Source organism: Carex rostrata, chromosome 1 (assembly GCF_964058835.1).
Source record: "Carex rostrata chromosome 1, lpCarRost1.2, whole genome shotgun sequence".
NCBI lineage: Eukaryota > Viridiplantae > Streptophyta > Magnoliopsida > Poales > Cyperaceae > Carex > Carex rostrata.
Window position 1 is genome coordinate 11,195,752 of NC_135918.1, and position 15,896 is coordinate 11,211,647.

The 15,896-nt window shown below is 34.7% G+C and overlaps 1 protein-coding gene and 1 long non-coding RNA gene across 2 annotated transcripts; both read left to right on the forward strand.

Annotated features, from left to right (window-relative positions):
- Positions 1-4,147: 4,147 nt before the first annotated feature.
- Positions 4,148-4,886, forward strand: LOC144566231 (uncharacterized). The gene is made up of 2 exons (XR_013515162.1): positions 4,148-4,324; positions 4,434-4,886. It is a non-coding gene; the product is annotated as an uncharacterized LOC144566231 (long non-coding RNA).
- Positions 4,887-13,523: 8,637 nt separating this feature from the next.
- Positions 13,524-15,769, forward strand: LOC144558477 (F-box/kelch-repeat protein At5g43190-like). The gene is made up of 2 exons (XM_078307321.1): positions 13,524-14,114; positions 14,348-15,769. The coding sequence occupies exons 1-2, from the start codon at positions 13,548-13,550 to the stop codon at positions 14,927-14,929; spliced, it is 1,149 nt and encodes a 382-aa protein (XP_078163447.1). The 5' UTR covers positions 13,524-13,547; the 3' UTR covers positions 14,930-15,769.
- The last annotated feature ends 127 nt before the right edge of the window (positions 15,770-15,896 follow it).

The following is a 15,896-nucleotide window of genomic DNA, read 5'->3' on the forward strand; positions in this document are numbered from 1 at the left end:
CTCTCTTTTGCGGAGAAGTAGAAGAAGGGGCTGAGGGAGGATCCGGTGCTTTGTGGCGTGCATTCTTGATTCAACCGTCTCTGAAGATAATTGAAATTATTTTCTTAGGAATCAGGTTTATATAAGTATTCATTCACCTTTGACAATATACTTCATGGCAGGCCATGCATTAATTGGTACCATTGGTTGAGGTGCATGTGTGTCTCAAAGAGAGGGAGAAGGATCAGTACATACAATATATAACAACAACAATATCAAGAGATAGGAGATTAATTATTAGTTGCACTTTAGAATTGCGTTACAAATAGAAGAAATAATGGAAGAAACAAAGAAAGAAAGGGAGATCTCCATTATTCTCCTTAAATGGAGGGTATCGTGGTCCTAATTGACCAAATGAAGGACAAGGAGAGAAACAACCAAACAAGGATTTGTTTAACTTTTAATTTTTAAACAACGAATTGGGTATTCAAATTACCAACTAACGCTTCTAATTCGGTGACCTGATCGCCATAGTTTGTAATAATTATTTTTAATTTATTTGAGGCTGTTAACTATGATCCGATTTTTTTATTTATATCCAAAAAAATATATAAATTTAAAAAATTAACCAAACCGCTTGTTTTTTTCGAAAACTACCCAAACCGGAAATTTTTTTTCCGGTTTCAATACCAATTTCCGGAAAAAAAATTTCCGGAAATTGGATCCTAAATCCGGAATAATTTTTTCCGGATTTAGGATTTTTTTTTTTTTTTTTAGGATTTTTTCTTTTTAGGAAATTTTTGTTTTCATTTTTCAGTTTTTATTTATAATTTATTTATTTTTTGTATTGAAGTATTACAAATATTTAATATATTTTTTTAAAAATAGATGAAATACTATATAATTTGATTTATTCGAAAGACTGCTACAAATAATCCGGATCAATATTTTTCATGCCGGATTTTTTACGGCCGTAAAAAAAAAAAATATAATATATGTATATGTATATGTATATGTATATATAATATAATATATGTATATATATGTATATATAATATAATATATATGTTAAAATTTTTATTCGACCCGAACCGTTCAACAAAATTTTTTATTCGATCCGAACCGTTCAAAAAACAGTGATTTTCTACCCATCTTAAAAAATAGTAAAAAAATTTCAAAAATTATAAAATTTCATCCCTAACCATATTTTAATATGGATATCATGTTGAACGGTTCATATCGACAATTTAGACTTTGAATATGAAGAAAATGAAGATATAAAATATGAGGTATGATGAGGTATAAAAAAAATGAGGCATTGAAACCCTCGTTTAGTGCCTCAAAAATTCAGTTTAAGTTTTCGTTGAACGGTAGGCATTCAACGATCGGTATTTTCAAAGTTTTCAAAGTCCAAACAGTTGATCCAAACCGTTCAACATGATGGATATTTTAAAATGTGCTTGCACATCAAATTTTACATTTTTCTAAATTTTTTTACTATTTATTAAGATGGGTACAAAAATTCAATGGTCTGAATATAGCGATTTTGTTAAATACTTAATAAATAGTAAAAAAAATTCAAAAAAATATAAAATTTGATATGCAAGCACATTTTAACATATATATATAGAGTAAAGCTAGCGTGTGACATGCTCACCAAGAAAGTTTGGTGAGCATAACTCAAAAGTATATCGGATCGACGTCAAATGCCAAATCCAAACCGTTGAAATCCATGTACTTCATGAGTGATGCATATATATGCAAAATTTTGAATGTTTCGAGTTTATTTGCTACACGGTCAAGTGGTCAAAGAAATGAACATTTTATTATAAGTTATTTTATATATTCAATTTTTATTATTTCTTTGACCACTTGACCGTGTAGCAAATAAACTCGAAACTTTCAAAATTTTGCATGTATATTCATCACTCATGAAGTACATGGATTTCAACGGTTTGGATTTGACATTTGACATCGATCCGATATACTTTTGGAGTTATGCTCACCAAACTTTCTTGGTGAGCATGTCACACGCTAGCTTTACTCTATTATATTATATATACATATATATACATATATTATATTATATATACATATACATATATTATATTATATATACCTATACATATACATATATTATATTATATTAATTTTTCTTACGGCCATAAAAAATCCGGCATGAGAAATGTTGATCCGGATTATTTGTAGGAGTCTTTCGAATAAATCAAATTATATAGTATTCCATCTATTTTTTTTAAAATATATTAAATATTTGTAATACTTCAATACAAAAAATAAATAAATTATAAATAAAAACTGAAAAATGAAAAAAAAATTTCCTAAAAAAAAATTTTCGGAAAAAAAAAATTCCTAAAAAAAAAAAAGAAATCCTAAATCCGGAAAAAATTATTCCAGATTTAAGATCCAATTTTCGGAAATTTTTTTTTCGGAAATTGGTATTGAAACCGGAAAAAAAAAATTCGGTTTGGATAGTTTTCGAAAAAAAACAAGCGGTTTGATTAGTTTTTTAAATTTATATATTTTTTTTGGATATAAATAAAAAAAATCGGACTATGATGTTACCAATCTGCTGCATGGTAAAAAGAAAGTTTGATTTTATTTAGTGTAAACTTAATTATATTGAATTATATGCATTGGCATGTCATGTGCATGCATGGAATTTAAATTCAAAGTTCAATCGGACTAAATAATTAAGTTGGAACAATCAGAAACCACGTACCACATTTAATTAGCATTCCAACGTCATTTGCATTTTGCACACACTAGTGGAAAAACTGGAATCAGGATCGATCTATCTGGATCGGCTATAAGAAACAACCGATACTAATATCTATCTGGATCGTTTTTATTAATAAAACCGATCCTAAAAACTAATAAGATCGGTTATAATAAATAACCGATCCTAATAGTTGCTATTTGGATCGGTTCTTTAAAAAATAAAAAACCGATCCTGATAGTATTAGTATCGCCTTCATCAGGATCGGTTATATTCCGATACTGATATGTGTATATAACCGATCCTGATTCCATATTTTCCACTGGTGACAATATCTCCACCATTCTTGAAAATTGTGAATTAGATATTGATTTGGTTTGTGAATTGTGACAGGCTAAATGTATTAAAAAAAAATACTGTAAAGCTCAACCAATGTTAATAATTTTTATTAGTCAAACTATAAGAGTTAAAAAAATGACACCTGGTCCGTGTACGTATGAAACGAGCTAGCTTGCACGTTGACGAAATTTTGATTTTTTTTTTTTTTTCTTTTCATCAGGATATCATTTCTATTATTCTTTCTATATGTGTGATTTAATTTTCTCTGAGATCACATGCTTAGACAAATCTCACATCTGGTCTTGTTTATCGCCCAATAATTCAGCATCTAATTAATTAGACCGCATCAACTTAAAATTGAATTTGGCTACAAAAAAATCCGAATTAGTATCAACTACTACCCGACTAAATATATAGAAATAAGATACGATCTCTAATTATAACTTTTAATTTATCTTTTTAATAATGAAATAAGGATCAAAGCTCGTTAACTTATCTTGGTGTTAGTGTGGATTTCGAACATACAACCTCCCAATGAAAGATAATGCATTAGATACTCTTGGGTTGTAAATATTTGCAAATATTTTTCTACTTAATACAACCATTTGCGGCACTTCGCCGCAAACCTCAAAAAAATTCAAACCGTAAATATTCTTTACGGCCCGATCTACCGTTAGAATTTTGAAACCGTACATATTCATATGGAGAATATGTTGAACGGTTCCGATCGACCGTTAAAATTTTGAAAATAAAAATATTGATCCGTATTACGGACCAACCCGTGATATGCATATTACCATAGACTCACACAACATGTTTATATACAAGAAAAGAGAAAAAAAAAAACATATTTATATACAACTTGAGAAATGGTTATAGAAAGTATAGATGCTGATATGCATAAATTATTCTTAGTAAAATCCTTCTAATAATTAGACTATTAACTATTAACGTAGGATGGCTAGGGGACGGTCTAGGAGACCACCCGCAGCCGACCCGGTTGATGAGCCCATTCCCGAAGACAGCAAATTATTTTGTACTCTGTTTCATGCGGAAAAATGAGTTGCTCTATAATTTAGATATTACAGATACACACAGGTATTCATGATGGACCTATTTGGTTATCTCATGTTTGCTGATTCAAGTGGTGATACCATCCCGATAATGTATCTAGAGTTGCTGCGAGATCTTCAGCCGTCGAGCTGCAGGTATAACTTGGGTGGGGCTGTCCTAGCACATCTTTACTCCAATTTGTGCCACGGTTGCAAGGTCAGTATGCTATTTCTGCCTTATTTTAATTATCTACCTGGTCATGCACTTGCTGTCTTATTTTAATTATTTAACTTATCCCTGACGGCTAATATTCTTCAAAATATAGCGGAAAACTAAGCAAATCTATGGGCCGATACTACTACTGCAGCATTGGTCATGGTCACGGCTACCGGTGGGGGTACCTGAGCCGAACGAGGATCCATAGGGAGAGCACGACAGTGGAAATCGACCGGCATTTGGCATGAAATGGTACAGACATCACTTGTACAAGGACAACCCTCACGGAAAGACAGTAGGTATCAGGTTGGTCCGATCTCAGATTCAGAGTCTGGGTGAGACGCAGGTGATCTGGACTCCGTACCATGAGCTATACACTGAGGGGAGGCTGCCGCAGATTGTAGAGGATGATCATGAGATGTGGCTCTACAGGGGTCCACTGGTGTGCTTCTGGATAGTGGAGCACCACTATCCAGACCGGGTCCTCCGGTAGTTTGATTTTCCTCCAGTCATCCCCGCAGATCCAAAAGTCCCGAGATCTGTGATCATGAGTCTACACGGGTAATTTATGTTCTTTTTAGCATTTTTGTACTTAACATTATTTCTTGGCTTTAAATTGCAACTAACATATTAATTACAAGATAAGACACGCTAATCACTACGATAGAGATTGGAGTGAGTATCACATGGAGCACTATAACATGGCAGTGAATATGAGTGCCAACTTATGGCAGATGCCGGAGGTTGATGTGATGCAGTTCCAAGGAGATCGCCTATTAAGATATCAGGCTTGGTACCTGCGGGTCGGCATGGCATCAATGTATATAGAGGGACATTACGGTGAGTTTCTTCGCTCGATGATCTTCGACGATGATGGTTATATCCCCACTGGCCGAAAAGGTGCTCGCCAGGTAATGCACCTAGAAGAACACATTTTTGAACAGTATGAATATTTTTAATAGCTTTTTTTTAACTAACCTTGTTTTATTTTTTTAGCTGCTGGTAGCGCTTAAAGGTGTCGGAAAATGTGGCTACAGAGCGGTCGGGCATGCGATGTCGAACTTAGTTGCCCCCTACATTGAGGACCACGATCACAAGGCAAAGCTGGTCACTATGCTACGAGACGCCGGAGAGGATATTAATTGGTGCAAAGTACAACCGGACGAGCCTGACGCGCCACCTGTTCTGAACAGTGAAATGCCACCGGAGCTCTCAGAGCAGCCAGAGTGAGACTATCATTGTTGGGTACTGCGCATGGCCGGTTGGCACGCCTACCGTGACGAGCACGGACGTCCATTTCTTCCCCCGGTATGTGATTCCTTTATTTTATGTCAAGTTAGTTGAATTAAGTTATTTTATGTCAAGTTAGTTAAAAGATCCTTCTCTTTAAACTAATTGGTATCCTTGCAGGGTCTTGCCTACATGCCTCCACTGCCTGAGCCGCATGAGCAGCACAGGTTTCTGGACCCCCAGCCTATGCACGAGTCTCCAGATTTGGACATCAGCGTTGATACGTCGGTGTATCCATTTGAGCCCACAGCCGCCTCCCCGCATCAGCCGTATCCAGCCAGGGCTCACGATTGGGAGGCATCTGGTAGCGGGACTCAGTCTGACTATGCGTTCCAGTTTGCGGATTCCCTATTCCATACCCCACCCCCACCGCCAACTACCCAGGTTGCCGAGCCCAATGATGCATGGAGTGGTGCACTCAGGATGAGTGTACAGGTTGAGCCCGAGGAACTTCATACACCAGCCCGTAGAGCACAGCACGGAGAACTACAGTGGAATAACTGGCATGAACAGAATTTCAGCAGGGAAAATAGCCCTTCGAATTACCGTTGAGTTTAGTTCAGTTTAGTTATGTTATGTTTTATTATGTTTGAGTTTTTGTTCAGTTGCGCTAGGTTATGTTTTATTATGTTTTCCTTTAGCGTAGTATTATGTTTTGTTCAGTTTAGTTTCGTTATATTTTATTATGCTTTGGGTTGAGCTATGTTATATATTGTTATCGTTCTTGGGTAGTATTTAAAAATAACAAAAAACACTACACTAAAAATAAGGAACAACAATACGACAAGTTAAATAGAAGAATAAAATTAAGAACAACAATATGACAAGCTTTAAAAATAACAAAAATAAGAAAGTTAAATAGAATAAGAAAACTAAATGAAACTCCTTCAGCTGTCATCCCATACAAATAAAATTCGTACAAATCTCTAACTTAATAATTCAAACAAACTAAACAACATACTATTTCTTACAATGGACCTTGATATGTTAATCAGAGGTGCAAATTTGGGCTCAGAAGCACTCCTTCAGCAGTTCGGGCAATTTTTGAGAGCTGATATCACATGAGCTGTTTTGAGATTTTGTATGAAACATCACAGTCTTGTTCTATGAAGTCAAGAATGCATGTCGGTAAATTTTCATGATTTTTTAAGGTGTTTTGATATGTTAATCAGAGGTGCAAATTTGGGCTCAGAAGCACTCCTTCAGTAGTTCGGGCAATTTTTGAGAGCCGATATCCCACGATCTGTTTTGATATTTTGCATGAAACTTCACAGTCTTATTCTATGAAGTCAAGAATTCATGTCGATAAATTTTCATGATTTTTGAAGGTGTTTTGATATGTTAACCAGAGGTGCAAATTTGGGCCTATATATATATATATTTCGGACCGTAAATAATATATACGGTCCGAATTTTTAAATAAAAAAAATTCAAACCGTAAGGAATATTTACGGTTTGAATTTTTAATTGAAACCGTAAATAATCTGTACGGTTTGGGCAAAAATAAAATTTTGCCAAAAATATGGTTATTTATAATAAAATATTTTTAAATTTGGGTATTTTTAAAAAACTCGGGTATTCTAAGGAGTGACATTTTTTAATTTTCTTGATGATGATTGCAAAAATCTTGCATGTAGAATGACGTATCACACTTAAGAACAATGCTTTACTATCACAATAATATAATTCTAATTGTGTATTTATTTATTTTATATTTTAATTCATTTTGATGTTATCCAAATTTTGTTAAAATTTGTTCCAACACCTCTCACAAAATAATTTCAATTTCTCTACCCCTATTCTTAACTCATTCCATCTTCTCACAAAATATCTCTCTTAATTGGAACTAATGACTAAAGGAATGTTCTTTGTTCAAGAACTCAATAAGTCATAGGTTTCAAACCTAAATGAAGATCTTTTGTAAATATTAAACAAGTAGTGACAAATTTATGGTGTTAAAAAAAAAAAAATCCGGCACATATATTTTTCACAAGCTTGTAATTTTTGTGGAGCATATAGATGGACGAGGAAATTTTCTAAATTAGAGGAATATTTTTCAACTTACGGTTGGTGGAGATGGGGACCCTACAGAGTATAGATAGCGATGTATAGAACTACAGATAGATATGAATCGTATTATTATTGCACATGTGATGCATATTTTTTTGGGAAAATTAGATTCATGCCACCTCAAAACTATGAATTTAGAAAAATGCTACCTCAAAATTCAACTTTTGCTAAATGCCACTCTAAAACACTGATTTTCAGAAATGTGCCACAAATACCATACTATTATACATTTGTACTAAAAAATAAACAAAATATATTGTATTTTGAGCAGTATTTTTGTGTATTCCAAAAATGCCCTTATCCTTTCAAAACGGTAAAAAATAAAATTTATAACAAGGTCAGTTGAAGAGGCGGCCTTGCCAAGTCAGTTGGATTTGGATCCATCCTTTTGATGTAAAAGGTACTACCACTGGTACTGGTTCTGACGATTTGAAGAGGTGAACAGTATACTGGTACTGGTTTTGACGATCTCAGTTGATGTAGTTTCAGTAGATCGTTTTTTGAGCATTGGGTGAGGGATCTAAGGGAATATGTTTAAATAGATCCATTGTAGTCATTCCTGTTGCTTTCACAACAACAAATTAGGCAAGATATGAAATGATTGTCTTCGCTCTATATACTTTTTCTGATTTAGTATACTGGTTTTACCTATGGACCTGTTTTACTTGAATTTTTTTTAAATTTGGATGTATTATGTATTGATTATCATCATCTAAAAGTTAGTTTTATGAATTGGAAGTTTAGAGGGAGACAGATGAAGCAATAATTAATGTGCATTTCAGTGGTTTGGTTGAATTAATCTAAAAAGAGGACTACTTTTTTGTTTTGTTTTGTCTTGTTTGATTTTAGATAATGAAATTGCGTTAGAAGAGAAATTGAACGGAGAAAAGGTAGAAGGAGAGGAGGCACTGGTTTATTGCGTTAAGGAGAGGAGCCACTGGTTTATCGGGGCACAAATTGAACGGAGAAAAGGTCAGAGAAAAATAGATTTATCACGTCAGAAGAGAAAAGTAAATTTTGAAGATGAAGGTTATTTTGGTCAGTTCTATTTTACTGTATATTGTTTATTTACAAATGTATAATAGGATGGTATTTGTGGCAAATTTCTGAAAATCAGTGTTTTGGAGTGGCATTCAGCAAAAGTTGAATTTTGGAGTGGTATTTTTCTAAATTCATAGTTTCGAGGTGGCCTGAATCTAATTTTCCCTATTTTTTTTTATTATTAATCACATGTCATGCTCAATAAAGAGAAACAGTAGCATCTGGATTATAGTGTCGGGCAAATAAATGCCAAATAAAAAGAAAGAAAGTGAGAGCTACCTAGCAATTAGTTAAAAAAATAAGGGTAGTTTTTATTTTTATTTTATTCAGGCCACCGAATTTTTGCTGATTTTTTTTACTAGTAATTTAAAGGGAAAAAAAAATGAAAGTTGATGGCATAAATTTAAATTTTTTATGGCATAATTTTTTTTTTAAATGCTACATATAAAAAGTTCATAATTCTTGCTCGATATAATTGTAATTAACTTTATTTGCGAAACCAAAATTTTGTTTATTTTAATCAAATCAACATGTCATCTTACTACGATATTACCTTTTTTTTTATGAAATAGTTAAAATAAAAATTAAGTGCTGATATAAAATGTATGAAGGCCATATATCTCTGTTAAAAAAAACGTTATTATTTACAAAACCATATTATGTTTCTCAGAAGTAACGGTGGTGTAATATATGATCAACGTCTTACGGAGAAACAAATTAAAAAAAAAAAATCAAAATAATGCATCCCGCCCAAACTCATTTTAAATGATGCAAAGAGAATAATATGAGTTTTTCCATCTAATTGGTCAATTTGTCATTAGCGGTGTTCAAACTGTTATAGATTTTTTCGACTAATCGCTCGATTATTACCAATTATTTCAGATTAATCACTTGGTAGTACCATGTTCGTCCGACAAGCGCATACCATTATTTACTGCACTGGTTCAAGTGCGTGCGCTCTAAATCCTTGATTTTATAAAACGGTTTGTGAAATGGATGCTAGCACGAATTTCAAAGAAGACGGACGAAGTGGAGCTCGTTTTAATTAGTATGCAAGATAAATTACCCAACAAATTGCCATTCGAACTGACAGGCAGCAATATCACTTAAGGTGCTTGAATTTGTGAATAAACAAGTTATTTTTGTGATATTTTTTGAGGGATCCGACTCTGCTGCTCTATAAATAGGAGAATAGGACTCTGCTATTCTAAATCGGACCGTTGAATTTTTTTCATGCATGGATCTCAACACAGATGAACAGTTCGATTTAAAATGACAGGGTCTTGCTCTCCTATTTGGAGAGTAGGAGAGTTAGTTCCTTTTTTGAGATAGAAAGATAGAATTCTGATGTTTTAATTTTTATTTAATGTTCATAAAAAATATCAATATAAATTTCGAACTTAAAATCTCTTACGCATGTATAATTATTTTAATTAAGTAGTTTTAGTTGCACATATATAAAACACAAACAAAATCACGACACGACCAAGAAAAATTGTGTTTGTTGTTATTTATTTGATATTATCCCTTGCAAGTTGTAAGTAGAAGGAAACAAATATTAATATTCAACGCTGGTTGAACAGCAATGGAACTAATGATTGGGAACTTGATAGCTCATGCATCTCCTATGACTTGCACGAAAGCTTCCATAATAAAGCTTTAAAAATTAAAATTTAACAGATAAGTAGATAATGCTGGTCCCGGACTCCCGGTGAACTCGCAGTCTCCAGTCTCGACTCTCGATTGCAAATGTGACGACTATTCCACGTCATCATTAATTTCCCCTTCCACTACCAAGTTTTCAAAAAAAATTTCCCCTTATCCGTAATACAGCGCTATTTGTTGACTTGGTCGGACCTACTTTCTGTGAGTCCCGCTGCGACCCTAAAATAATCACAAATGTCACTCAAGACTCAAGAGGCAGGCAGCTTACGAATTACGTATTTCCCCCTCTAAATTTGGAAATTACGTATTCCCCCCTCTAAAGTTCAAAAACTCATATATTTACCCATTTCATTGTCTTTTATATTAAAACTCATTCTAAATATATAAAATACCTATTTTATCCTTCATTAAAAGTATAAAATGCCCCCATCAAACTCAAATTTGAATCTGAAGGGTTTCTCTATCGTCCGATCCGCACGTATTGCAATAAGATTATTGCGTGTTCGCTTCAAGATTTGTGCTAATCTAGCCCGCACGAATCTCAAAGCAATTCAGACGGTAGAGGAACCTTTAGATTCAAATTGGAGTCAGATGGGTGTTTTATGCTTTTCAATAAAAGGGTAAAATAAGTATTTTATAAATTTAGAATGTGTTTTAATAGAAAAGACAATAAAATGGGCAAATATGTGAGTTTTTGAAGTTTAGAGGGGAAAATATGTAATTTCAAATTTTAGAGGGGGAAATACGTAATTTTGAAGTTTTTGAGGGGTATACATGAAATTCCCCCTTTGTATTAAGTCTCTTTAAGTTTCTTTTCACTTTTTTTAACTTTGTTAGTCTCTTAATATTTTCAAACACTAACTTTTTAGCAAGGATTAAGATTTCTTCATGTAGTTTTCTTTTGCTCGAATCTTAATCATCTGTCCAAACTCTAATACACCAAATTTTTATTTCTAACATATTAAAAAAATAAATAAACCAAAACACTCTAGTTTGATGGGAATTCAAAATTCATCCAGGTCGCTAATTCATTTAGCGGCCCCAAAGACTGGAGGCCGCCAATTGACCATGCAGCCTCAGTTTAGGAGCCTCCAAATTAATTGGCAGCCCTAATTTTTTTTTTCTGTAAGTGGCACAGATTTCAAGGAATGACAAATGTTCCTAAATTGATTAAAAGTTTGAACAAATACATATATTTCGGCCTCCAAATGAAATGACACCGATTTAAAAAAAAATCATAAATTTCTGTTAAAAAAAAAGATGGGCCCCTAGACTGGAGCCGCATGGCTAATTGACAGTCCTCAGTTTTTGAGACCGCTAAAAGAATTAGCAGCCAGAGTGAATTTTGAATTCCCACCAAATGAGTGTCTTTTGATTATTTATTTATTTATTGTGATATAAATAAAAGTTTCGGTCTAATACATCTCTACTTCAGAATAAAAACTCTTTAGCTTTTACTTATGAATTAAGACAATCAGACATGAGCTCTTTACGGCGGATTAACGCTATCAAAATAAGTATAAGAAGTTGATTATTTTGCATGGTGCGATTAGCATCGCTGAAATATATCTGCAAATTTTTTGTTTAATCTAGTGACTAATAAGTGTTTCATTCTGCTATAAAATTTCTTTAAAAAACTTGTTGATTAGTACTGTACTGTGAGTATTGAATAATTGGCTGAGATTTATTTAGCTACCACCTCAACAAATCAAAATTAAACAACTATCACTTATATATTTAAATTTAAATTCTTACCACTCACGTATCTCCAAGAAGTACATCAAATTTTTTGGTACACCAGTTAAGGATACGTATCAAAATATATTTTTTATTTTTTTAGTGCCCACTCTTAGAATACACACTAAATATATATTTTTTAGTTTTGCTCTGTCCTGTGTATAATTTTGTAGTATTCATATTGTGTGTATAATTTGTAGTAATCTGTGCATCAACTTAGTACAAAATGCTGCTTAGATTATGTGTATAATTTGTTGTAGTAATTTTTAGTTCAAATTTAGTACAAAATTTTATTTGTTAAACAAGTGTGTTTTATTTTCTACAATTTCACCGTCAAATTTGATATATGTGTGCATATAATTCTAAACATCACATAACAAAATAGAATAGAAAAGAAAAGAAAAAAAAATAGTCCAAAAAATTCAAACATAACAAAACAGAACTAAAAGAAAATATAAACCAAAAAAGAAAAAAAAAATTAATTTGGTGTGTATTCTCGTGTATCGAAAAATTTGATGTGTATTCTGAAAGTGCATGGGTGATAAAAACTGAATTTAGAATCAAATTTGATGTGATCCCTCCTAAAAAAATTGGGAATAATTGGATATATGCGTTAATGTCCATATGAGATTGGCAACAGGCCAACAGTGCATGCTTTGTTCAAATACCTCCCGGGCTTTACAAGGCCGGTTGGCTTGAAAGTACGGGCCCACGTCTCAACATACACATAACACATGTAAGTATGTAACACATCCCTAGTTTTGTTAGGGTTTCGAATACGACCAAATGCTAAATAATCGACAGCATCTTGCACTCTCTTGATGATTTTTCATGGTGTGATTGGGATATGAAGAAATTGTCAGAGATGGAGACAAATAAATTGCTTGAGAGATTTCAGAGGGGGAAATTGAGGAGCTCGTTCAGTAGAAAATGAAATAGGTAACCTGGATTTTTTTTTTCCTTCTTCCTATTGAATTTTTATTAGTTAATGCAACTATGCAAGATGATCATATGAAAAAATAAATTGTTCATAGAAGATGATCAGTTCTTTTGACATTTCTAACTTCAGAAAGAAAAATGTTGACAAATTCTACTGTGTTCGCCAAATTACCCCAGAAATTTCAGGCCAGTACTATTTGAATTTGAATCCATGCCTCTCAGGAATTCATTCACCGGAGGTAACATAAATTTTGAGTTTACATCGGGACCGTTGAATCAGAATCCGCACCAATAGTAAAGGACGCGTGCGTTCAACCTCGGACTGGATTAATCCAGATCAGATCGGACGGTCGAGAATCTAAACTCAAATATTCTGTTACCTCAGAGAATGCGGACTCCATCTTTAGATAATCAGATCTCAGTGTCTTTCTCTCTTCTTTAGTTTTGATTCCTCATCTCCTCCATTCCACTCAATCTAATAATGACAACCACTATGTGCTCCTCCGATTCACCTCCGTTCCCCTTCCTTTTTCTCCCAATCCACCTCCAAGAGAGAATCCTTTCCCTCCTCCCGGTCTCCTACCTCCTTCCCCTCCTCTCCATATCCCGCGCCTTTCCTTCCCTCCTCCGTTCCCCCACCTTCCCTTCCCCTCCCCCCGATCTCTTCTTCCTCCTTTTCTCCCCCGCTTCCCCTCCCTTCTCCTCCATCCTCTCGTTCCACCCGTCCTCCCGTCGCTGGATCTCCCTCCCTATCCCCTCCCAGTCCCCTCTCTCCCTCTCTCGCCCCTCCGCCACCTCCTCCTCTCTCGCCATCTGCATATTTCCTTCCACTGGAGCTGACAACGCAGGCCCTTCAACTGTATCATCGCCTCTCGTCGCCGTGCGTATGTTCTCCCGCCTTCCGCCTCAGGAGATCCCTCCGATGATTCCCGTTGGAGATCCGTATGTGCTAGCTGTCATCCCTGATGCTGAAGTAAATATTCCCCGTTCGTCGGATCATTTCAAGATCCTTGCTGCTAGCTCATGGAAATACGGAGTCTTTTCTCAGGTAAAAATTGCTATCCGATTTTATTCCTAAAATTTGCTGTTTAGAATTATTCAATCTAAGATTGGGGTAATTATGTCTCTCTCACTTGGGCAATTGAGGCTCTGTCACTTTTAAATTCTACAAATAGAGACTCAATGTTCCCATCTTACTTTCAACTGCTGCTCAGTTTTGTGATTTTACCTATAAATTGAGCTTCAATTTGAATTAACTGTCTTGCAAAATCAAATTTTTAGGTATATGACTCTAGACATGGGAAGTGGGTCCCTGCTGGTGAAATCCAGAGCCAATTTGTAGTACTAGGCAACACTGCATTGATAAACAGTTCATTGTACGTGCACGCTTACCTGCCAGATCAACTTTTACAATTCGACCTAATCTCCCATACATGGAAATTTATTATACCCATGCCCGGAAATATGATGTCCTCACATATATTCTCATATGGTCAGAACTTGTACTTGGTTTCGGGTTTTGAGGATGTAGGGGTTATGACCACAATAAGGGTTCTTATGCTTAATCGGGGTGAGAACCGTGAGTCTCTCAAGTGGAGGGAGATCTCCATTTTATCTGAAACTGAGGAGGTATTTGAAGGGTTTACAGGCGGTTACTGTTGGCTGTTTCATTTTGAGGCGGTAGATCGAGATGGGTTGGTTTGTTTGCACAATTCTTTGACTAATAAAGTACTGTTGTTTGATGTGAGAGACAGGAGCTGGGTTCTGGTACCGCCTTGCGGGCCGGTACAAAAAGATGTGAAGTGGTATGGGTATGCAACTGAAATGGGTCTGGAGGTTTTGATGCCGGGTGCAGCAGGATAGCAAGACGATATGTATGGTACCGAGGTTTATGTCTTGATAATACTAGACCTCAGGGCTTATAATAATTTGGAAAAATTACCACAAAAACCAAGGTTCATATTAAAACCAAAATTAACAAGACGGGTGTTACCCCGAGAAAACATTTTTAAGAAGCCGAGGCTTTTGGAAATTTCAGAGTGCTATATATTAGATCATATGCCAAAACGGATATGTGAGCTCTATAATCTAGAGGTGTTAAAGGGTTTTGTGATTGGCACCGTGGGAAACAAAAATCGATCATACTGGTTAGGGGATCTCTCAAATTTGATTAAGCTTTGTAAGCTAAGCTTTTAGCTTACAAAGCTTAATCAAATTTGAGAGATCACCTAGCCGGCATGATCGGATTTTGTTGCCCACGCTGCCAACTACAAAACCCTTTAACACATCTAAGATTATAGAGCTCACATATCTATATACCATTTTGGCATATGATCTAATAGGTAGCACTCTGAAATATCTAAAACGCTCAGCTTTAAATATATCTTCTCGGGGTTGCGCCCATCTTATTAATTTGATTTTAATATGGACCTTCTTAAACGTGTGTCTGGAGCTGTCACCACTTTGTAACACAGCCTGAGGGTTCTTACTGTAATACTGTATACTGTTAGAGACTTTTAGTGGGTCCGTGGGTTCCGGTATTTGTTCCCAGTAAGTGGGTTTGTTTCTTGCTGGTCTGATTTTCTGATATGATGTTGCATCAGTATTGGTGGTGGTGATTAGGGAGTGTGTTGTAATTTATATGAGTTGTAAACTTGTTTCATATGCAATATAACTGGTGCCTTTGGTGACTATTTTTTTTTTAATAAATTTTGTTTTTTAAACTCAGTTTGAGGGGAGGGGATCAAATCAAATGCTGTTGTTATATCCTCTCCAGGAATAGCAGCAGCCTGTTATTCCAGCGCAATCTGTACAATCTTTACAGTTTAGG

Excerpts from the sequence above, each read along its gene's own strand:
- LOC144558477 (XM_078307321.1), top strand. The coding sequence starts at position 13,548 with ATGACAACCACTATGTGCTCCTCCGATTCACCTCCGTTCCCCTTCCTT. Across the intron at positions 14,115-14,347 it reads AATACGGAGTCTTTTCTCAG|GTATATGACTCTAGACATGG; the intron begins GTAAAAATTGCT and ends TCAAATTTTTAG.